The sequence below is a fragment of the Myotis nattereri genome, assembly GCF_964212035.1.
Source record: "Myotis nattereri genome assembly, chromosome: 4".
Classification (NCBI taxonomy): Eukaryota; Metazoa; Chordata; class Mammalia; order Chiroptera; family Vespertilionidae; genus Myotis; species Myotis nattereri.
Window position 1 is genome coordinate 81,791,722 of NC_138079.1, and position 24,591 is coordinate 81,816,312.

Genomic DNA, 24,591 nt, shown 5'->3' on the forward strand with positions numbered 1-24,591 from the left:
AATTCCCGGTCAGGGCATACGCCCTGGTTTAGGATTTGATCCTGTGCAGGAGGCAGTCAATCAATGTTTCTCTGTTGCAAGGATGTTTCTCTCTCTCTCCCTTCCGCTCTTTCCAAAATCAATTTAAACACACACACAACACATTCCAAATTCCTGAGGGCAGGGTCCCATGCCCTCTCCCCCTAGCATCTAGCATAGAGCCTGGAATATTCCCTCAGACACTCCTTCATTCTAGGTTCTCATACACACTTAACATCCCTCACTTTATATTTTTACTCCTTATCACTTTCTAACATACTCTACATACAGGGGTGGGCAAATGTAGGTTTTCAGTTTGAGTACATGAGTTTATTCTTGTATTATTAGTATTTTATTATTTATTTGTACAACTGTAGATATATTTTTGCCCACCCGTACTTATACCCTGCCAATTTCCTTGCGTAGGGTGTTGTTATTGTTGTTGTTTTTGTTGTTCACTGCTGTACCCCATTGCTTAGGACAGTGCTGGAACACAGTAAGTCCTCAATATCTGCTGAATCAATGAAGTAAATAAAATGTCAAAACTATGGGCTGTATGAGCTACATGGAATGTCAAAAAGGGAAGCACACGAGCAAGAAAGTGTCAGCTTGACCTCGGTGGAGAGCATTGGTTAACTCCAGACACAGCCCAGTGATAGCAGACAGGAGGCTCTCACTAACAGAATCTGTAACACTCCATCCTGGAGAGGAAGGAGGGCTTCCCAGGGGTCAGCGGCAGACAGCTGCATCCTTTCTATAAATTAACCAGTACGCCTGGCCAATATTTATCCTTTCATGTTTTCACCTCATCAGATCCAAAAACCTCAAGGTGAGTTGGGGAACTGGAATCTTGTGAGGGAGGGTAACAGTTTAGCTCCTTAATTCACCTACCCCAGGGGAGGGCATTACCTTGACAGTTTGGATCTACAGTAGACGGGCCCCCTCACCGGTGAACCACCTTGGCCAGCTGCTTGACCTCGGAGACCAGGCCCAGGGCTGAGGCCCTGGCCCTTCACCTTTGTAATTTCCTGGAGAATATGGGGCGGGGCCGTGAATCAGCACTAGCTCGGGCTGAAGCAGCCTTCGTCCCCACCAGGGGTCCCCAGCGGCCGCGGAATTACAGCCCATCCTCTCCCTGCGGTTGCGCGCTATGACCACTGGGAGATGTAGTGTTGACCGCCCCTTTGTCCTTGATCTCTCCAATGTATCACCTCGCCAGTGGATGAACTACAACTCCCAGGGGCCCAGGCGCCGGGGGCCTGGTAGGGCGGGGACCTGAGGAGGGAGGCGGGGAGGCATCTGGAGAAGCTGGGGCGCTGGAACCGGGGTGCAGTGAAGAACCGCGGGTGTTGAGAGGCAGAGAGGAAGGAAGGGACACCCTAAAGGCGGCGGCGAGCTGATTTGGGGAGGGGAAGCCAGAGAAGCGGAAGAGCTGGGGCGGAGCCTGGCGGCGTGCGTGAGTGGGCGGGCCCTGTGCGTCACGCGGCGTGGGCGGGACCGCAGGGGGTTGTCCGTCCGCGGCACGCACTGCAGTCGCAGCCGCTTCACGCCCGTTCCCGCGGTTGCAACTCGAGCTGCAGCCTTCGCGCCGCCTTCATCCCCTCAGTCACCCGCTGCGTGGTCGGCCCCTCCGGCACACGGCTCCAGCCGCGCCGCAGCCGCCTTCTGAGCCCTCAGGCCTCCCCGGTTTTCTCGCCCGGCCCGACCCAGCCCGCGAAGATGGTGGATCGCGAGCAACTGGTGCAGAAAGCCCGGCTGGCCGAGCAGGCGGAGCGCTACGACGACATGGCCGCGGCCATGAAGAACGTGAGTTCCTCCTCCCCTCCCCCGCATCGCCCCAACCCCTTCGCAGACGCGTGGACGACCCGTGGATTAGTCGCCTGTGGTGACTGCAGGGCCTTCTCGCTCGCTAAGCGGACAGGGGAGGGTCCCGATAGCGAATGTGGGGACCCGGATTGTGACGCGGCCTCTCCCAGAGTGTCCCCCAGGCCCGATGGCGCGGCCTTCTAGACCCTCCCCGGGCTAGGGCGGGGTTTGCGGGGCTGATCTCTGAAGTGGGGTCTCTGCCCCCCGCGTCTCCAGGGCTGCAGGGGGCCCCAGCGGGGGTCTTGCGCATCCTTTGTGCCCCACTTCCCCTCCTCCCAGCCTTGGCGTGGGGGCGGGGGACCGCATGGATGCGGTTCCTCTTTCTCTCCCTGGTGTCTGGGCGGCGCCTCTCGCGTTCACTCGGCTCGGCTCCGGGTTTCTTAACATCTTCCCCTCTTCCTCCCCCGCCGCTCCCCGTCCTCCCCGCTGCCCCTCCCGACAGATCCCGTGGAACCTCCCTGAGGAAAATGTAGGCTTCCCCGAAAACCCGGGCTCAGGGGTGCAGAATCGAAACCTTCCCCGCGTTTTTCTTAACAAAAGCATCCTTCTCCGTTTCCCAAAGCAAAGTCCTCGTGCTGTTAGGAAGGGGGGCGCGATTGTTCTCGACATGTCATCTTCCATTTTTTCCGAGTGTTTTGTATTGAAAACGGTAGGTATTGTCTTTAAAATAAAGGTTGTGAATTTATCTGACTGGTTCAATTTGTGACATATGCTGTTTGTTTTTTAAATACAGGCACACATCTGTTGAAATTCCTATTAAGTTGAAAAAAAAATATTCTCTCTAACCTGTTATTGCAAACAAAGCGGTGGTGGGAGGCAGTATCAAGTCATTCCAGAAGATTCTGCATTTGTCATATTGCAGAGAGCCTAGACTGGGTGGAGGTTGGGAGGAGTTATTTTAAATGGGAAAAAGTGTTTTTAAAATTTTTTTTGTTTTGTTAGATAAATCTAAGACTTGAGCAGAGGACACACAAGCTAGCACATCTTCATGCTAGTGAAAAGGGAATACTGGTCTCCAGTTGTGTGCAGATTCCTGCCTGTATTGCACCATTTTGTCAGTAACACTGCGTTTATCTAATGGGCTGTCAACGAATTTGATATTAGAGGAGGGGGAAGGAATTGAGCATTATTAAATGAAACATGGAAAATTAGCCCAATTAACGATTTAGGTCTCCCAATATCTTAATATTTAACTTCCTACCTTATGTAACAAAGATTTTAAAAATGCATCTTTAGTGTGAAGTGGATTTAGATGTGTAGCATGCATGTTAAAATCTTTTTAACAAAGCAGTATAGGTATTACAGATTACTAAATAACTACGAGTTCACAAAAGATAAGCTGATGCCTTTATATTTAAGTCAGCTACATGAACAAAATTTTATTTCATTAAGCAAGACAATTGGTTCTGAAAGTGGGAGGACCAATGAATTAATATATTGCCACAGTTGCTATCCTAAAACATTTTAAACCTCAAATGACAAAAGTTGCGTTTTTAATAGTTATAAATATTGGAAATATATTATTATTTAGACTCTTCTAATTTTTCCGTACTTCTAGTTTCACAGAAAAGCGGGTGACCTCCCACCTATATCCAAAGCAACCCAGTGATGTCACACAATGACACAGAGGCTGCAATGCACCTAAGGGCTGGTAGGGAGTATGCAAATGGCATTTGTCCAAGGTAATGCAGAAATTAGCAGATAAGCCAGGTGGAATTGAACACTTCATCTTCCTGCAGATGAGGATTAGTGCAAAAAATAATTTTATTTACCCTTACACATGCAGGTCAGTGACCTCTGGATAGGCCTATTCATTTTCCTATTTCTAGTTTTCTCATAAGAGTGTATAAGACATTTGTATTTTTAAACATTCATCTCACCATTAAAATGGGACAGTGATGGAATAAAGATAGAAATTTTAAACAATATATTTTTTGATCATAGTGCAGGAATGGGCTGTATACTTGGGTTTATTGCCTGTTATTAACTTGGCAGGTTTAAAAACCTTAACAAAATATGACTTCCTACTCAATCATTTTCAGTAAATGTTAGGGAATATTACGTTACAAAACACTCGGTTGGTATTGGAAAAGTTTTCTTTTGCTATATTTATGCTTCTCCTTGATGGAGTTGGAGGAAAAAACACTGTCAAATAAAGCAGACCTCTTTTCAAACCTGTTTACTGTGACTTTGATGAAGTAGGTTTACCTTGAACCTCATTTTCCTCATCTGTAAAATGGGTCAATACCTACTTGAAAAAGTTGTAAGGATTAAATAAAGGCAGTAGGTGCTCAAAATGGAAACTATTTATAAAACTTTGTGGTTTTGGGTGTGTTTGTTTTTTAATAAAAGTCATCTCATGGGGAATTTGGAAAGTACTGGAAGATAAAAAGAAAATACTCAGTCCTACATGTTAGAGGGATTTATTTGCATTTAATGAAATTATTCTAGTAATAGCACTGTTGGGATCTGTGCAGAGTGGTAGTTGTATGTGGATAACCAGGCTAGAAATAATATGCAGTATTTTGGAAAGGAAGAAAAAGGGAAATTTAGTCTTCTAAGACAAATGTGCAGTCTTGCATTTAAGAAGACAATGAACACCTAAATGTTTCCTACTGATAAGACAGTGCTGTCTTATCCTTTGGATTTTAATGGCCGGGAAGTTAATGTTCTAAGCAGGCTACTAGTATTTGCCTGGGGTGGGTGTAGAGAAAAAGGTTCTGGGCTACTAATTTTAAGTCACTGGGTTAAGCAGTTTAACTCCTGTGTGTGGGTGGGGCATTGGTGACAAGAGGCTACCTTAGTTATATTTTAAGTCTTCCTAGTAGAATTGATAGACTTTAAAATTCTTGCTATCTGAAATACTGTTTTTCCTATTAGCTCTTCCAGGAGGCTAGATCAATAGCCATTATCTCTAATGCAGTAATGACACCTCTGGACTCTTCAGAGGTGGAGTTCTGCCAGCCATTATTCTGAGTCATGTGGTTTCAATTGTTCTCTTCTTGGGAGTGGAAAGAATACAGATAACAATTTGCTTTTTATGTGTTATCCTTCCCAATAACTGAAATGAATGTTAACTGCTTTTTGTAATTATTTAAAAATTATATTGAGATAATGATGTTGCTAAATGTACATCTTCATTAATCTTTTGGAGTAACTGCTGACCCTGGGGAGGATTTTATCCCTTAATACTTACTTATTTATTACACCAAACTCTAAATTATTTTTAAAAAAAGTGGAGAAAATGACCTTGCCTTTTTTAAAAATTCTTTATTGTTTAAAGTATTACAAATGTCTCCTTTTTCTCCTATCGACCTTGCTTTTATTGAGGTAAAAGTCACATAACAAACTAATCATTTTCTTTTCAAATTTTCTTATTCATTGCTTTTTTAGAGAGAGGGGAAACCAGGGGTGAGTGGGGGGCTCTAACTAACTGAACTGGCTTGCCAGGGCACAAATTAACCGTTTTCAAGTGTACAATTCAGTAGCATTTAGTATATTCACAATGTTGTATAACCATCATCTCTAGTTGAAAAAAATGAGAAAATGTTATCTTTAAAAGTGATGATGGTCTGGCTGTCGCTGGCTGCATTTCGAAACATGACTGGTTCAGGAATGTGTCAGTAATGAAGTACAACAGCAAAGCCAGTGGTAATCAGTATCCCTTTGTCTTTGTTTTCTAACTTCTGAACCTTTTCAGCATAAATTTTTAAAAAATTACAGAGCTTAAAGACTTACTCAAATAAATAAGAAAATTTTACCTGAAATCAGAGTAAACTATTAACTTTGGAGATCATAGAAATTTTGCTGGTGTGGTTATGTCTTATTTTCCACCCCAAGGCTGACTTTGTTACAGATGATTTCCCTGTTGTGTGGTAGCAGCCCCCTAATGAACCTATGCCTTACTGAGAGTGGTGAGCTATTCAAACATGGGATTCTTACCTGATGGGATTCCCATAAATAAGATGTTAAATGCAGTGGCTAGATGATTCTAAACCTGCCAGAAGCTTCTTCTCATCCCCATGTCACTAGCCCTAACCCTTTTATTTGGCAGGGCATTTTTCTGTATTTCTACCAGATTTCAAGGGATGTGAAAGAAAAGAAAAGACTACTTTATACGTTTAATAGTCAAGGGTGGGGGGCAATTACCACTATATAAACCACTATCTTGTCTTATTTTTTAAACTTTTTTTATTTTAATGTTACGAATTTATGAATTTGAATAGTTAAGTAAAGTTACATGAAAAGTAATCAACAAAAATTCCCAAAAGAAAACTTTAATTTTTAAGGTAAATGGTTAAATAACTGGTCTGGTCCCATGAATTTGCAGAAACAATAAAAATTGTAAATCTTAAAGAGTTTGCATGAGTTTTTCTTCCTTCCTTTTGAAAGAACTGCTCAGCAGGTGTGGCTCAGTTGGTTGAACATCATCCCATGCACCAAGAGGTTGCCAGTTCTATTCCAGTCAGGGCACATGCCCGGGTTTGGGGCTTGATCTCCGGTAGGGGGCATATATTAGGCAGCTTATCCATGTTTCTATCTCTTTCTCCCCCCCCCCCCTCAAATCAATAAATATATCTTTTTTTAAAAAATAAATGAACTGCTTAAGTCTAAACTAAATTTTCATCAGCATTTCACTTGTAAGGATGTGTCCCAAAGCGGTAGCTTTTTCTGTACCTTGAGTTGAATACTCTTAATGTGCCACAAAGCTTTAGTTGGGTTGTGAACAGGTAAATAGAAATGAGTGTTCTTACATAGATTTTATTATTTTTTAATAAATCTTTATTGAAAGTATTACATATGTCCCTTTTTTTCCCATTGCCCTCTCCTATCCCCTTCCCCCCAAGCCTTCACCACCCTATTGTCTGTGTTTATGGGTTATGCATATACTCATGAATTCATTGGTTGGTTCCCCCCCCCACTCTCCCCCATTACATAGATATTAAAAATTTTTTGTTTTTCAATTACAGCTTACATTTAATATTTTATATTAGTTTTAGGTACACAGCATAGTGGTTAGACAGTCATATACTTAACAGAGTGTTCCCCCAACATTTCTAGTACCCACCTGGCACCATATATAGTTACTACAATATTGACTATATTTTCTATGCTGTATTTTACATCATGACATACATTGATTTTTAACATGACATTTAAAACATTTCCAAATAAACTCCGGTCTTATTTTCTTTGGAATTGCATCATATTTTTTGGAGAGATCCAAAGCCAGACTAGTGAGTAGAGCCTAGGTGTAGTGTCCTTAATAATTCTGTTACTATAACAGGGTGTCAGAGCTGGGAATATGACAGTGACAGCAATGGGCAGCTGAATATGTAATGACAGTAGTAGCTCAAGAGGAATCCCTTATCCACCCTCCCCCACAGCTGAGTGGAGAGCAGCTGCAGTGTATGGAGAAGTGAGAGAAGGCTAAGAGGTCAGGAGAAGAAGGCTTTTATGCCCCTGTTGCCCTCTCCCACCAGGTTTGCTTTGGAAGATCATTGAAATTTCTTTAGCTTTCTGAAAGGAATTATAGCATCATATTTAAATAGCCTCCATCTAGGAAACAAAGTTGCCTAAGGTGCCAGTACTTTAAAGATGCAGAGATAAGCTTAAAATTTTTTTTTTTAACTGAATTGTTTCACTTCGGTACCATTCATTTCAGTATAATCCTCCTTCTGTAGCAGTTTAACATGAAATAGTGAATGAGTATGTCTTTGTAGAGGAGGTCCAGCATGAATAGTAGCTAGGCAAACAATCCCATACTCCCTGCAGTACACTTGTACATTAGGCCTGCCCAGTATGGGTACACTGTGGGGATGGTTGTTATTTCCAAAACATACTTCAGTTTTCACGTATGAACTGCATCTGGTCTTTTCTAACTACATTTGTATAGTAGAAATAAAAACTCAAGTTTAGACACTAGAATTTTTTTCTTCTAGGCTGAAAATGACAATCCAGAAGGGCAAGGAGAACTAACAGGACAGGAGAGGAACAGTAGTAAAGAGCATTCTGAGGAAAGCAAAGCAAGTGAGCAGGGAAGGACTATTCTAGAATATCTTAAATTTTGGGATGCTGTGATTTTTCTAAGAGCCTGGTTTTTGGAAGGCTGTCATCAATGGGACTGACTACTGATGATTAAAATGTCTGGCATTTTAGGGTGCTAGAATTTTTTTTTGGGGGGGGGGGGAAGACAAGTATTATCACCATAATTCCCCATGGACAGATACTGCCATCATGTCTTTTTCTACAGGTTTAGGCTTGCTTTTGTACATTGTCTTTTTCCCTTAAGATTTCAAGGATATTTTCTTCTTCTGTCATTAGTATTTTCATTGGCTGAATAATTCTATAGGTGTGTTATAATTTAATTATTTTTTTGTTTAGCATTTAGACTGTCCAAATTTATAAATAAAACTTCCATGGCCTTCAGTCCCCAAGCCGACACTCTATCCACTGAGCCAAACTGGCTAGGGCTATTTTGTTCTTTAGATTCCAGATATAAGTGGAATGAAGGGTCCTGGGTTCGATTCCAGACAAGGACACCTATCTTGGTTACAGGCTCCTGGCCCTGGTTGGTGGCATGCATGAGGCAGCCAATCTATGTGTCTCTCTTACATCGGTGTTTCTCTCTGTCTCTCCCTCTCCCTTCCACTGTCTCTAAAAATCAATGGAAAAAATATCCTCAGGTGAGGATTTAAAAAAATAAAAATAGTGTACTAAAAAAAAACTTCCATGAATATCTTTGTGACTAAAGCTCCCAAACAGTTTAGATATTAGGACAGAGACCCAAATGAATTGCTGAAAGAATAGCTAAGAATTTTTAAGGATCTTGAAACCATCACTAGTACTAGGTATGATCTCTTAAAAGTTTTGAAAAAAATGTAATTGTTGGAGTAGGTATTATACACACATGGTTCAAAATTCAAGGATGCCCTACCACTCTATCAGTAGAAATAAAAGGTTCAAATGGGGGAAAGCTTGACTGCTAGCTTATTTGTGGCAAGTCTCCCTTTTTCTGCTTTCTGGTGATTAGAATGATTGCCTTAAAAAACTAATATGGAGCCCTGGGTAGTGTGGCTCAGTTGGTTGGAGCATCTAGTACAGTGGTTCTCAACCTTGGTTGCACATTAGAATCACCTGGGAATCTTTAGATTCCTCATCGAGGATGAGGCCCAGAAATCAGGATTTAAAAAAGATTCCCAGGTGATTCTAATGTGCAGCCAAAGTTGAGAACCACTGATCTAGTACATCAGTCAGGGCACAGGCCCAGGTTTCAGGTTCAATCCCTTGTGTGTTGGAGGCAACTGACTTATGTCCTGTCCTTCCCCCTCCCCCCATCAATAAAAATTTTAAGAAAAAACAACTAATGTAGAAACTTTAAAGTATATACAAAATAAAGTGAATTGGTATAATATGCCTTCATATAACCAGGTTCATTATTTGTCAGCACATTAGCCAATACTGTACCTACATACTTTCCTAACTCTTGCAGCCCATTTGGGATTTACCATCTTGGAACATGGCTTTTTATCCAACTAAAATTACTCCTATTTGCCACAAATGCTCAGATTACCAGCAAGATTTCTACATTCAAATTTGGCAACTGAAAAGTATAGTTTCTTGCTTGAAGCATTTAATCCAGATGGCAGATAATTTAATTTTTCCTTGATTTTTAAGAAGAGTGCTTCCTTAAGTTGATATCCAAGTGCTGCTTACCCTCAGCTTTTACTCTCAAGAGGGGTTGGTTGAAAGGCTGGGTGGGCCACTAACTGTGTTACTCTTGAGGAAAAATACTCCATTTCTCTGCATCACGTGTAATGTCCCACTGTATGTAGTTGTGAAAAGATCATAGGACTTGGTGGTGTCAGAAAAACTCAGGTGCTCAGCTAGCTTTCCTCTCATCTCAGACCTTGGGTGAGGCCTTGAATATGTCATGGAAGTTTCATGACTCTTCTAGAATGTCCCTCTTGCTGGAATGTTTTTCCCTTCTGTAATTTTTATCCAGGGTGACTGCTGTTGGTTTTTAAAAACACAGCTAAAGTTGTTACTTTCTAATTAAAATATTCCCTAAGCTTTTCAGGAATAGTTCTGCTACCTTAAGAACACCTCTGTGACTGATATTCTAACGTGAATAAGCGTGTGTTTCCTCCTCGGGGAGTTTGCATCAGCACAATGTGGTGCAGTGCGACACACATGCAGGATGTTCAATGAATGCTTGATGAATTACCTGCTAAGGAGTAGCTTTTAAGTATATTTTCCTTGCCATCAGACTCAGCATAGTCTCACTGGTGACTATGGTTTATTACAGTGGAAAGATACAAAGCTAGATTGGCACAGGGAAAAAATGCTTAGGGTGAAGATCAGAGTAAATCAGGCACAAGCTTTCAAGGGTTCTCAGAGTCACACAGGAAGGACATATGTCTGAAATGTATAATGAGGAAACTTTTTTTTTGTTAATCCTTACCTGAGGGTATTTTTTCCATTGATTTTCAGAGAGAGAGAGAGAGATGAGAGAGACACATTGATTGACTCCCACACATTCCCCAAGCAGGGCTATGAATCGAACCTTCAACCCAGGTTCATACCCTTGATTGGGAATTGAACCCATAACCCTTTGGTGCACAGGGATAGAGCCTGCAACCTGGCTATGTGCCCTGACTGGGAATCAAACCATGACCTCCTGGTTCATTGGTCGCTGCTCAACCCCTGAGCCACAGAGGCTGGGCCCAAGGAAACTCTTGAGACTCAGTGCCCAACAGTTGTTTTGGGGCTGGTCACATAGGCACTCTCTGCCCATCACAGCAAACTTTGAGACTTCTAGAAGGAAAACAGGTGTTTAAAGTAAATCACATTATTTGCACAGTTTAGGGACAGTGAGCCATTCTTATGGGGAATGGTGGGAACTCTTCTAGAATCCAAGTTCTCAGATGCCAGCCAGAGGCCGGTTTTGCAAGTAGACTTTTCTAACGATAGCAGTCTTGAGTCCATCTTGTTTACTCTTTTCTGCACAGAAAAGTTTAAGGCATTTCACTCAGATCTGAGTAAGCAGGTCATCTCCAGACTACATGATTAATTGTATTCAAGCAGAACAGAGTCACATTTATTTACAATGGTTATTTCACTGCCCACACAGTATATAGACACCATGTTCATTACATACACACTGTCATGCCATCTTATTTCTTCTGTTTTTAGTGTGGGGTGTTCATATGTAGTAGTCACTGCATTTACCTTTTTCATGGCTTCTTGGCCCTTTCAGGTGATAGTATTCCAAACCTAGGAGGACAAAAAAATGCATGAAGGGGCCAAATATTATACCTAGTGTCTAATAGCTTTTTTGTTTTGTTTTTAAACTCACTAAAAAGAGTTTTAGGTTCACAGTGAAATTGAGTGGAAAGTGGAGTTCTCATATACCCTCACAGCCTTTCCCCCCCTTTCAGCATCCAAGTGGTACATTTACAATCAGTGTACCTACATGACATGTCATTATCACCTCAAAGTCCATAGTTTACATTAGGATTCACTCAGTGGTGTCCATTCTGTGGATTTTTACATGTGTCATACAGAATAGTTTCACTGCCCTACAAGTCCTTTTTTCTCCTATCTTATTTTTTGAATGTTAACTTCAGTTCTTTGTGGAGATTTTCAGCTTTCTTAAATGTGTTTTATGTTTACCACCATAACTGCTATTTTGTAGCATCTACACTAGATTCTGCAAGATATAGAAATACATTTTAAATGTAGTAAGTTAATTTAAGAAGATTAAACATTTAAAGTTCTATTTGTTATGGTTTAAGGTGTTCTTGATGTGATGGGTAAGTTGAATTTGTGAATGACTTAGTGCTTTAAGACTTAGGGTCAGAAAGCCATCTAAATACCTTTCCATAATCTCAGGGGTTGTTAATCTTAGAAAAGAGTTCTCTCCTCAATTCTTAGGGAAGAACAGTTGACACTAATTAACTAATGTCTAATTCCTTCGTTTCTGGGATTTGGGGAGTTATATTTCTTAAACTGTTGGTGGGAATAACAGATTTCTCTAGCCTTTTTATTCATAGCTCTTTTTAAAAAATATATATTTTTATTGATTTCAGAGAGGAAGGGAGAGGAGAGAGAAACATCAGTGATGAGAGAGGATCATTGATAGGCTGCCCCCTGCATGCCCCACTTTGGATACTGAGCCTGCAATCTGAGCATGTGCCCTGATGGGGAATCGAACTGGGATCTCCTGATTCGTAGGTCAACGCTCAAATACTGAGTTACACGGGCCGGGCTACTCATAGCTCTTTATCTTCAACTCACTAAAAGAACTTTGAACTTTAGCTACTATTGTAAGAGTTGAGAAGAGAGGAGCCTCAATTTTGTTTTTAAGCAGAACATACAATACTGCAACATACAAGCTTTCCACATTTTCCAATACCCATGACAGTAAATTTGGAGACCATTATTTGTAAATGCTGCATTCTTATAAACAATTCAGTAACTGTTTTGAAAAACATTACTTCCCTTCCCAAATGATGTATATCTCACGAATTCCCACATTGAATAGTTTTTAGACACGGGGAATTTTTTTGTCCTTTTAAAAAATTAACTAGTATCTTTTGATCTTTAAAAGTAGTATAGTTGTGATCTTTATTTTAATGTAAAAGTCATTCTCATACAAGTCATTTTGAACTTAAGGATTTTTCAAAATTCTGACTTAAGGTTTTTAGAGAAACCTTGCTTTCCTTTGAACAGACTTTTTAGAGTTAAAGGCTGTTGCCTCTGATTCAGTTTCTCAGTGGCAGAGAACATCTGAGTATGTTCCAAATGTGGTTGAGTTACTGTATCTAAAGGTGATATTGTTATTTCATAATCTCCATGTTCCAGTTTGTCTGAGGCAACTAGACAAACTTTACATGTGCACAAATTGCTACCTTTGGATTCTGCAACCAAACTTTATTTTCAGTATGAGAGCTAATGGTATATAGCATACTGGTGAGGTAATTTGAGCTTTAAATAGTTGCTAGCTCTTGAAATAAGGGTAGCATGATTTAGGGGAAAGGCCAGGACTCCGTCTCAAAGGCCAGGACTCTGTCTCTGGCTCCTTGCATGGAAGACATTTATCAGTTTGCAATATAGACAGTTAGTCTTCTGTATCTGCACATTCAGTGAATATAGGCTAGAGTCCTGTGATATGTTGGCCCAAGGCCTACAGAAAGCCAGTCTGGGGAATTTTTTTAGATATATGATACTAAAGTTTACGGAAAGAAAGTCGTGTAAGGTAGATAAGGAAGTTTCAGCTTAGAATAGAGCACAGGATAAAAAGGAGAAGAGATACTTGATATAGGAAGATAAGTTTGGAGATTAAGAAATTTAGGGGCTTCCTAGGTGAGAATTAAAATGAAAGAAAATTGCCCTAACCTTGGCCTGTGGACTGAAAGGTCGCAGGTTCGATTCCAGTCAAGGGCATGTACCTTGGTTGCAGGCACATCCCCAGTGGGAGGTGTGTAGGAGGCAGTTGATCGATGTTTCTCCCTTATCTAACTCTCTATTCCTCTCCCTTCCTCTCTGTAAAAAAAATAAAATAAAATATATTTTTTAAAAAAGATTTAAAATGAAGGAAAATTATTTAAGTTATTCTCTAAAGTAATTGCTCACATCTCTATAGCACTTGACTGTGTCAAGAGCAGTTTATATCTTTCATCTGATATACCCTCACAATAACCTTATGAAACAGGCAGAGGCCTCTGTTTTACAGATAAGCAGACTGAGTCCAGTAAGATGACATATCTTGCTCCCTAGGTCACTTAGTAAATGGTGAGACTGTGAAAACTCCAGTCTTCTGGGATATTGGAACATATATATCAGAAACCAACAGGAATGGCAATGGCCGGAGGCTAAGAATAGTGTCTCCAAAGCCTAGAATATATAAAGAATTGGATGTGAGATGACAAGCATCCTTATTCAGGAGAAGGGGTGTTTCTATAAGGGATGTGGTAGGGGATCATGGAGCAGAAAGCACCTTTGTCCTGGTTTCCTTCTGCTTTGAAGTCCAGTATACCAAACCCAATCTCCCACTCTGGTCTGTAGCACTTAGGTCATGTCTGGTAGAGATACTGGTGTTCTCTAGCATTATAATGGAGAATTAGTAATGCATAATAAGAGGTTAATATTAAAACTGATCAGTTTAGTAAATATTTGTATATTACTTGCTGGATATTGTGAAAATTAGCAAAGCATGATTCATTTAAAGGACAAAGGATGAGTTACAATAAACTAATAAAAATGATTTGGTTTACATTTTGATTTAATTATTTTTGAGAGATACTGTTTAAAAATTTTTTAAATATGTTTTTATTGATTTCAGGGAGAGGAAGGGAGAGGAAGAGAAGGATAGACACAACATCAGTGATGAGAATCATTGATTGGCTGCCTCCTGCATGCCCCCTACTGGGAATCATCACCTGCAACTTGGGCATGTGCCCTGACCAGGAATCGAACCGTGACTTCCTGGTTCATGGGTCTGCACTCAACCACTGAGCCACACCAGCTGGGCCTGAGAGATGCTATTTAAATTACACAACAAGTTTCAATAAGCTTAGCCCTTCCCCACCCCACCCCCTTTATAAAGGTGTAAATGATTCATTCATAGAAAACAAGTCTCTTGGCATCCCAGCAGAACCCCCTCCCCTCCATAGTTTAACAGATCTTTTGGATTATATCCACCCTACCCTTCACATCTGTAAGTAATAAGTTGCTGTATAAATGCTATGGTTGAGCTACACAGGAAACAGTGAGGCCTCTAGAGTGGCCAGTTTTAACTGGAGGTGGAAGGAGAGAGGGGGAAGATTTCATAGGGGACATTAGTATAAACTTGGTTCTTAATAATTGTGTAAGTATTTTCCAGACAGGAACACTGGAAAATAGTCTAGGCAGGGGCAGAAGTATGAAGTGTTTTGCAATTAATGTTACAGCTGGAGCACAGGCACATTAGAGGGTCAGGCAAGGGAACCGCCTAATCTGCTGTAAAACTTAGGAAATAGTGAATGATCTGAGTTTCTTGATTTTGTGATTGACTTAGTATATACCAGTTTAGATATGATAGTTAACTAGACAAATGAAAATGTAACCTCATGCCCTAGCCGATTTGGCTCAGTGGATAGAGTGTCAGTCAGCCTGTGGACTGAAATGTCCTGGGTTTGATTCCGGTCAAGGGCACATGCCCAGGTTGTGGGCTCAATCCCCAGTGTGAGGCATGCAGGGGGCAGCCAATCAATGATTCTCATCATTGATGTTTCCATCTCTCTCCTCCTCTCCCTTCCTTTCTGAAATCAGTAAAAATATATTTTTAAAAAAATGTAACCTCAGAATAGGAATAAAAAGTAAGACTTCTACCCCCTGTAAAATTTTCTGTTTCATATGGTTGTCAGACACTTGATACTCTATATGGATGGCTCTGATGTCACAGAAATCAAATTATATAAATTAAATGTAGTGTTAGTGATTTGATTTAATTTCTTTATTATATTAGTTTCAAGTGTACAACATTGTTAGACATTTATGTAACATGAAATTATCCAAAGTTAATAAATCTAGTACCCACCTGACACCGTACATAGTTATTATAATAGTATTGACTATATTACCTATGCTGTACTTTACATCTTCATGAATATTCTGTAACTACCAATTGGTGCATCTTAATCCCATCATCTTTTTCAGCCAGCTCTTTAATCCCCCTTCCATCTGACAACTATGTACTGTAGTTATTTCCACTTTATTATTCATAATTTTGTTCTCTTTTTCTTAAGTCTTAAACATTTCTTGTAAGACTGTTTTGGTGGTGATGAACTCCTTAAGCTTTTTCTTGTCTGAGAAGCTCTTTATCTCTCCTTTGATTCTAAATGATAGCCTTGCTAGGTAGAGTAATCTTGGTTGTAGGTCATTGGTTGCCATTACTTTGAATATTTCTGGCCAGTCTTGTCTGGTCTACAAAGTTTCTGTTGAGAAATCAGCTGACAATCTTATGGGAGCTCCTTTGCACATAACTATCTGCTTTTCTTCTGGTACTTGTAAGACTTTCTTATTGTCTTTGACCTTTGGTATTTTAATTATGATGTGTCTTGGTGTGAGCTTCTTTGGGTTCATCTTGTTTAGGACTCTCTGTACTTTCTGGTCTTATTTGTCTATTTCCTTTACCAGGTTAGGGAAGATTTCCTGTCATTATTTCTGCAAATAGGTTTATAATCCCTTGCTTTCTCTTCTCCTTCTGGTACCTGATTAATGTGGATTTTGTTACTTTTTCTTTTAATATATTTTTATTGATTTCTGAGAGGAAGGGGAAGGAGGGAGAGATAGAAACATCTGTGATGAGAGAGAATTATTGACCGGCTGCCTCCTGCATTCCCCGCACTGGGGATTGAGCCCACAACCTGGGCATGTGCCATTGACCGGAATCGAGCCCAGGACCCCTCAGTCCACAGGCAAACCCTCTATCCACTGAGCCAAACCAGCTAGGGCAGATTTTGTTACTCTTGATATTGTTCCATAGGCCCTTAAACTAGCCTTATTTTTTTAAAAAATTTCTGACTGGTTTTTTTAAAATGGTTTTTATCTCTTTGTGTAAGTTTTCATGGAGTTTATTCTAAGTTCCTTGAGCATCCTTATAAGCAATGTTTTGAACTCTATCTGGTAGATTGCTTGCCTCCATTTTGTTTAGTTATTTTTCTGGTGTTTTGTTTTGTTCTTTCAAAGTATTAGGTAGATTTGCTACATCTCCTAGTCTTGGTGGGTTGGCCTTATGTAGTAAGTGTCCTGTGAGACCCAGTCTCCCTGTTAACCTGAGCTGGGTGCTCCAGGGGTATCCCTTATGTAGGTTGTGTGTATCCTCCTATTGTAGTTGAGCCTTGATTGCAATTGGCAGGTTGGTGGGATTGACCCTCAGGCTAACTGGCTGTGAGGACTGGCCATGACTACAGCAAACAAGCTGTTTTATAAAAACTGACCCTACAGAGTGGATTTCGCCTTGGCAGGGCTCTGGTGCCTGCCAAGTTCACCCTTAGGGTGTGTCATTTATGGAGCTAATTGGGTGGTTCTCTGGTATGGTCTGAAGCCAGCCAGGCATGTTGGTTCTGGGGGTGGCTCTGGTATAGGCCAAATTCAGCTACTGCCTATGCCTGGCCTAGAGCCACCTGGTAGGCGCTACAGAATAATCTGTGGTTGGTAGCTTGGAGGTACCTGGAAGAGAGGCTATGCTATGAACCAAGGCCAGCTGCCACTAGAGCCAGGTGCCACTCAGCAGGAGATACAGGGCATGCTGAGGCCAACTACTGCTTGTTTGAGTTTATAGACCTTTGAGAGGTGTTTTTTTAAAAATCCTCACCAAGGACAGAGGAAGGGCTGGGGCGGGGGGGATGGTGCGGAGAGAAAGAGAGATGCATCGATGTGAGAAACGTTGATTGTTTGCCTTCTGCACATGCCCCAACCAGGGATTGAACCTGCAACCCAGGCATGTGCCCTGACTGGGCATCGAACTGGCATACTTTGGTGCACAGAATGATGTTCAACTAACCGGCCACTCCAGTTGGGTGACCTTTGAGGGATTTTAGGACAGTCCAAAGCTTGAGCCAGGTCCAGTAGGAACAGTCTGTGAAAGAGGTTCAGGCTAGTGTATGAGGTCTCAAATAATCATCAGGGTGAGGCCAGCAAGTGATATTAGCTAGTTGGATGGAGACAGATTAGGTGCCCACCTGGGAAGGTGCAGCAAAAGAACAGTGGCACCTGCCAGCATTTTGTCTAGGCCAGAGCTGCTCCTCCATCCCATACCCTAAAGCCAGACAATTCATTTCCTTTCCATATGTCCTGGTGCTTTTGAGCTGCTGCCCCAGTACTGGAGCTCAGAGCGAGGAAATGTGTTAGCGAGTAAGTCCATGCCAGACCTTTTAAGAGGAACATCTGGGACTCCAGTAGCCCTTCATCTCACCTCAACTAAATCCCCACTGATTTTTGCAGCCATAGATTATGGGGCTGGGACCCCTTGCTTCTCAGGGAGACCTCTGCAGTTAAGATATCCCTCTGGCCCTAAATGGTTTGGCTCAGTGGATAGAGTGTCAGCCTGCGGACTGAAGGGTCCCAGGTTCGATTCTGGTCAAGGGCATGTACCTTGGTTGCGGGCACATCCCCAGTAGGAGGTGTGCAGGAGGCAGCTGATTGATGTTTCTCTCTCATCGATGTTTCTAACTCTCTATCCTTCTCCCTTCCTCTCTGTAAAAAATCAATAAAATATATATATTTTAAAAAGATATCCCTCTGGATTATTTTTTAAATTTTATTTACTTATATATATTTTTAGAGAGAGAGTGGAAGAAACAGATAGAGAAACATCGATGTGAGAGAGACACATCTATTGGTTGCCTCCCGCGTGTGCCCTGAAGAGATTGAGCCTGCAACTGAAGTATGTGCCTTTGACCAGAATTAAACCCAGGATCATTTAGTCCATGGGCCGACTCTCTATGCACTGAGCCTAACCGGCTAGGGCTCCCTCTGGATTCTTAATATACGTTGTAATTTTGCCACAATTTAGGTTGTAATTTTGATGTGGTCGTGGGAGGAGGTGAGCACCACATTCATTTACTCTGCCATCCTGACCAGAGTTCTCAGTGTGCTATTGCTTTAGTTTTCTCAAGGCAATTAGTCTTTGGGATGATGAAGACCTTTTAGAAAGGCACATATTGAAAGAAGCATTAATTCCTATTGGCCACCTCAGTTCAAAAGTACTTTGTTCACCTCTCCACTCTTTTGTATTGCTAATTGTATTCAGTCAAACACTATAACAAATATGTGTTCCCCAAGTTTCTAAAATCTCAGTCCCATGTCCCCAGTTTTGACTAACTTTCTGAGGTTTATAATTCATGATCTTAACACAAGAGCAGAAAAGCCTCCTTCTTTCTCAAAAGTCTGCTTGAAGTTGACTCTGTATTCTCAACCAGTACTCAAAATATTCTCACCCAGAAGTTTAGCAGACAGGGCAATATTAGAAAGAAGCTGTTATTCTGTTCTTAAGAGAACAGAATCCTAATTTATAAAAACCCAGGGTCCATAACATCCAAAATGACCAAAGGCTCGACCGACTGGAAGTTAGTGCTGGGTTGCCATGGTGACCCAGCACTGCCACTACTGTGGGCACCCTGACCAAGCGCTGACTGCAGAGGGGGCTGCGGATCAGGCCCGCCTCTCTGATCAGGCCCGTTGATAGGCCGGAGATGCTGACTGGCATAGAAACCAACCAATCAGAACCAAATCTGGGTGAAGTGTGAGGAGCCAATGGCTGCCTAGGAGGCGAAGCTTTTGACGCTGACTGGCATAGAAACTGACCAGTCAGAACCTAATCTGGGTGAACTACAAAGGCAGAACCTAAGGTGGGGGCTGAGGAGGGGTTTTAAGGGCAACAGCTGTTGGGTGTAAGGTGTAAGAAAGCAGTTCAATTTTTTAATGACCAGTTTGGCAGTATAGTGCATATAGCTGGCTATCAGTCCAGATACAGGGATTATGTATTTTTGTCTGCCAAGAGCATCTCCTGACAAAAAAGGCTCCCCCACCCCCCCCCCCCATTTAAGCAGTCCTATCCTATATAATCTGTACTAAAAGGGGTAATATGCTAATTAGACCAGGTCGACCAGCCATCTTCCAGACAAAGCCATGGTGGTGGGTCCAAGGCAGAGGCCGTTTGGGGTGATCAGGCCAGCAGGAGAAAGCAGTTGGGGGCAAGATCAGGCCAGCAGGGGAGGGCAGTTGAGGGGCGAGATCAGGCTGCAGAGGAGGGCAGTTAGGGGTGATCAGGCAGGCAGAGGCAGTTGGGGGCAATCAGGCCAGCAGGAGAGGGCAGTTGGGGGCAAGATCAGGCCAGCAGGGGAGGGCAGTTGGGGGGCGAGATCAGGCCGCAGGGGAGGGCAGTTAGGGGTGATCAGGCAGGCAGGCAGAGGCAGTTAGGGGCAATCAGGCAAGCAGGCAGGTGAGCGGTTAGGAGCCAGTGGTCCCAAATTGCAAGAGGGCTGTCCAACTACCGGTGGTCAGACATTCCCCAAGGGGTCCCCGATTGGAGAGGGTGCAGGCTGAGCTGAAGGAACACACACACACACACACACACACACACACACACACCCTTCCGTGCACGAAGTTTGTGCACTGGGCCACTAGTGGTATATACGAGGTATATAAGCCACCTATACTAGAATTCCCTATGATTGGTGTGTATGTAATGTTACATGAAAGAACTGTTGACCTTTTGCAATCAAATTTAAAAATTTGATTTGTCATCTAATAGCTAGACTTGACAGTTCTTCATGGAACAGCTATGTGATAAGTATGTGTCCTTTTATAGGTGTGGAGCAGAGATTCAGGCACCATTGACCCAGTTGCAATTTTTTTTTTTTTTTACTATTGCTCTTTCCACCTCCATCTCCCTTCCATATACCCATACAGCTTGGTAACTTCTCTATTAATCATTTTAATCATCTGATGGATGTTTATGTTTTAGCTGTATATGGTTATGATTAACCCAACTGACATCTGTACCATAACAACTCTTTATTCTTTTCCTCTTAATAGGTGACAGAGCTGAATGAGCCACTATCCAATGAAGAAAGAAACCTTCTTTCTGTGGCCTACAAGAATGTAGTTGGGGCACGCCGTTCTTCCTGGAGGGTCATTAGTAGCATTGAGCAGAAGACTTCTGCAGATGGTAATGAGAAGAAGATAGAGATGGTCCGTGCTTATCGTGAAAAGATAGAGAAGGAGTTGGAAGCGGTATGTCAGGATGTGCTGAGCCTGCTAGATAACTACCTGATCAAGAATTGCAGTGAGACCCAATATGAGAGCAAAGTGTTTTACCTGAAGATGAAAGGGGACTATTACCGCTACTTGGCTGAAGTAGCCACTGGAGAGAAAAGGGCGACTGTTGTGGAATCATCTGAGAAGGCCTATAGCGAAGCCCATGAGATCAGCAAGGAGCACATGCAGCCTACTCACCCCATTAGATTAGGCCTGGCTCTTAACTACTCCGTTTTCTACTATGAGATCCAGAATGCCCCAGAGCAAGCATGCCACTTGGCCAAGACCGCCTTCGACGATGCCATTGCTGAGCTCGACACTCTCAATGAGGACTCCTACAAGGACTCCACTCTCATCATGCAGCTCCTTCGTGACAACCTAACGCTCTGGACAAGCGATCAGCAAGACGACGATGGTGGAGAAGGCAACAATTAAGGCCCCTCAGGTGGACTGGCAGCGCACGCTGATGCTACTACTGCAGTCTTTATTTTTTTCCCATGAGTTTGGGGGTCGGGTGGGGGAGGGAAAGGGAGGGACGACCTTCCTAGGGAGAAACCCACGACCTGTCCTGTCTTTGATCGCCTCTTTGACATTTTTGCCAAAATACCACTAGTGGAAAGTCAGGCTAGCTGTGCTGGTATTGGAATAGCAGCCTCACACCGGCATATGGACTGTTCTGTAGATTAATGCAAGTGGAGCTGTCTATCTTTAATTTAACTTATTGCTAGATAATAGGATTTTAAAATGAAAAGAAAACTTCAGTGGAATGGCCCTCATTCAGTAAGTTCTGTGGTTCCAGTAAGGATTTTTATGTACATATGCTCTTGTCTTAAGTTTTGGGTACTTTCTATCTCATCTGTATTAGCTGTGCATTTTTTTCAGGGTGTACTCTACCAGACATGGAATAGTTTAAATCCCAAACTGACAGACTTGGAACATAAGGTATATTTATCCTTATGGTTGTTAGGCCTTGCTAGTTTTCTGAAGTCTCTGATTAGATGACAGTATTAACACTAAATTGCAGTTTACAGTATTTCTACATTACAGCCATATGTAACATCAAGCCATTGACTGTGTATTTTTCTTTGCTAGTTATTTTGGCTTTACATCCTTATTCAGCCATATCCAGGTTGGTTATCTCCTAGGCCAAAGGCTTGCCTGAGAAGCATCAAAGCTACTTTAGGTATTGGTTAATAGGTGCTTGGCAGGTGGCTGTGGGATTTTTATCTTTCTTTCCTCTTAAGTCCACCACAAAAGTTATTAATCACTTTAATAGAAACATTAAACACCACAAAAAATAGAGAAAATTCAGGTCTGTATGTCATTTATTGCATTGATATTTCAGAGAAATCCTGATTTGTGAGCCGCCACAGCTCCTTCCTCAGGGATTACGCTGCCGTTTTGCTCTTCACTTGAGTCTTCCCCACTGTACCTTATGCTGATGCCACTCAGTTGGGTTGAAAAGGTGTGGGTTGTAGAAGCTGGGTGGCCGTTTTGAGAAAGTTTGTGGTGCAGTGTGTGAAAATTCAGGTGCTAGAAGCTTACTGGTAGGAAAATCCAAAAGGAAGAGCTCTGTTCATAAACACTCCGTCCGGTTCTGGGAGCCTTGTAAGTGTGTCAGTTTTTCCTCCCTGAAAACACTTTTCCCCCAATCAGTTGTTACAGGAACACAAACTAAAATCATTATCAGATAATAAATACTAAACTCCTATTTGACCAAAACTTTCTCTATATATTTTTTTCTCTTTAACAAAAACATGGACATCAGATTCATTTCTTGTGTAATCAGTGCATGTTTCAGAATTGAAGGAAACCACATTGCTATCCTCACAAATTTGTTTTCATTTAGCCTTAGGTCCTCCATTCTCATTTTGGATAAACCTGTCTGAAAACATGATCTGTTGCATGTGTGTTCAGCCTTTTTTATAAAATCAGTAACTGAATTCCCAAGATAGGTCATGACACCAGACTTGTTCCTTTGTTTTAGTTAGGCAAGGAGAGGTATCAGTAATGATTGAGGAAAACTGACACTTGCTTTCGCTAATACCAAAATTGAGCTTACAATTACGAAATGAATACCTTTAACAGAATCCAGGTGACAGTGAAGATTGAATGGTGATGATACTCTGTAACATTGCACAGTTTATCCAGCATGACTTTCCTTAGAAGGTTCCCTTCCTATGCTAGAGTGAAAGTCCCAATTAACTGAATCCTACCAGAAGCTCTGTAAAAGCTCTTTTGCCCCTTACAGGGCTCTAAAGTCAATGCCATGGAAGGGAAAAAGATTTGAGGGGGGAGGATAGGTGGGGCTTTCCTTAATTTATCTTCATGTCCCGTGAGCAGTGTTGTGTCCTTGTAGCATTTGGAAATGATTTACTGGAATTACAAAACCTATATATTTTTTTAAATTTTCAGCTTTGGCTCTGGCTGCTTTTTAGAATAATGCAAGATAAAATCATACCTGAGGGCTAAAAATGAAGAGGAAATGGGAGACTTGATATTTAAGCAGCTTGAATGGTTTCTTTTCTTTTCTTTATTTTTAAAGAAATGCACTTGCCTATGATATTGTCTCTCCAGTGAAATGATTATTCCTCCATTACTCTATTGATACAATATTGTGCATGCTAGTGTTGTATTTCTATAAAGTAGCTTGAAATTTATTAACTTATACTGTAGGTGTTATGTATTCCTATGACAAAAAATTAAGTCTTCAAATTTTTTAAAGTTTTTTTAATTTAAGTTTTCCTTTGGGGGTAAAGTTTGCTCTACCAAATAGTGATTGTAACAAATTGATCTGTTTTGGATGTTGCTATAGTGACATGCAGTTATATATTTTGTTTTTTGGGGGTGGGGTGGGGCAAAAGAAACACCAGTGTTAGCTTAATCTTAATGTCTGGTGTTTGTCATGGTGAAATTATAACTATTACAGTGTAGGAGAACAATGAATATGTTCTCTGGATGAGCCTTTGTGCTTTTTGTCATGTTATGCAGTGAACTATTTTTAAGGTCTAATCAGTGATTATTTTTCCAACTCCGTGTTTCTCTAAGGAATTATTTCACACACGGACCATTCTTAGCAGTTTTCCTCAGTGATGGAATATCATGAATGTGAGTCATTATGTAGCTGTCGTACATTGAGCAAATAAACTTACAGATCTGACATCAGTGCTGCATAGTTTTAAATTATTTAATGAGTTTAAATTTTCCTTTGCTTTTCAAGGTTTGATTGGAGTTGGTATCCTCTCTCTCCCCACTCAAAGAATGAGGTTGGATTCCGGGGAAAAGCGCTTACCGGGGGTCAGACACGGGTTTACTGACCTTGAAAAACCATTGCACCTTTTGGACCTTCATTGTTTCTCCTACAAAAAGAGTGCTTTCAACTAGATCTTCGAAGATGGCATACAGTTTGTGAGAAGTGCAAAGACCTTAGTTCGAATCACGGCTCCTCTTGATGTTAGGGCAAATGACTAAACTTCTAAGCCTTGGGTGGTGGGGGTTAGGGGTGGGTGTAAGTCTAAAATTGGGTAATGTGCCTGGTTCAGTATCTTTCAGTTAGGTGCCCAGTATTGTTGGAGATCTCATTATGTGTTTGATGAGGTGGTTCTTTGTACTTACAAATGTTTATAAATATACTAGAGGCCTGATGCGTGAAATTGTGCAGTCGGCGGGGGTGGGAGGTCGGGGTGGGGTGTTCCTCAGCCTGGCCTGTGCCCTCTTGCAGTCTGGGACCCTCAGGGAATGTCCAACTGATGGCTTAGGCCTGCTCCCCACGGTCAACGGGCCTAAGCTGTCAGTCGGACATCCTTAGCGCTGCCGCCACTGCTGCCGCTGCACTTAACCTTGCGCTCGCCCACTGTGAGCCCTTAGCTGCGCTCCCCCTGGTGGTCAGTGCACATCATA

At 41.8% G+C, this 24,591-nt stretch overlaps 1 protein-coding gene across 2 annotated transcripts; it reads left to right on the forward strand.

Annotated features, from left to right (window-relative positions):
• The first annotated feature begins 1,333 nt into the window (after nucleotides 1–1,333).
• On the forward strand, nucleotides 1,334–24,340 carry YWHAG (tyrosine 3-monooxygenase/tryptophan 5-monooxygenase activation protein gamma). Of its 2 annotated transcripts, XM_081089737.1 has the most exons (3): nucleotides 1,334–1,824; nucleotides 20,470–21,136; nucleotides 23,912–24,340. In XM_081089737.1, exons 1-2 carry the CDS (start codon nucleotides 1,738–1,740, stop codon nucleotides 21,124–21,126), a joined length of 744 nt encoding a protein of 247 aa, XP_080945863.1. In that variant the 5' UTR covers nucleotides 1,334–1,737; the 3' UTR covers nucleotides 21,127–21,136; nucleotides 23,912–24,340. The 2 variants fall into 2 exon arrangements, with proteins under 2 accessions (XP_080945863.1, XP_080945862.1); XM_081089736.1 differs by lacking the exon at nucleotides 23,912–24,340 and having other exon boundaries at nucleotides 20,470–23,856.
• The last annotated feature ends 251 nt before the right edge of the window (nucleotides 24,341–24,591 follow it).

Excerpts from the sequence above, each read along its gene's own strand:
- YWHAG (XM_081089737.1), top strand. The coding sequence starts at position 1,738 with ATGGTGGATCGCGAGCAACTGGTGCAGAAAGCCCGGCTGGCCGAGCAG. Across the intron at positions 1,825-20,469 it reads TGGCCGCGGCCATGAAGAAC|GTGACAGAGCTGAATGAGCC; the intron begins GTGAGTTCCTCC and ends TCCTCTTAATAG.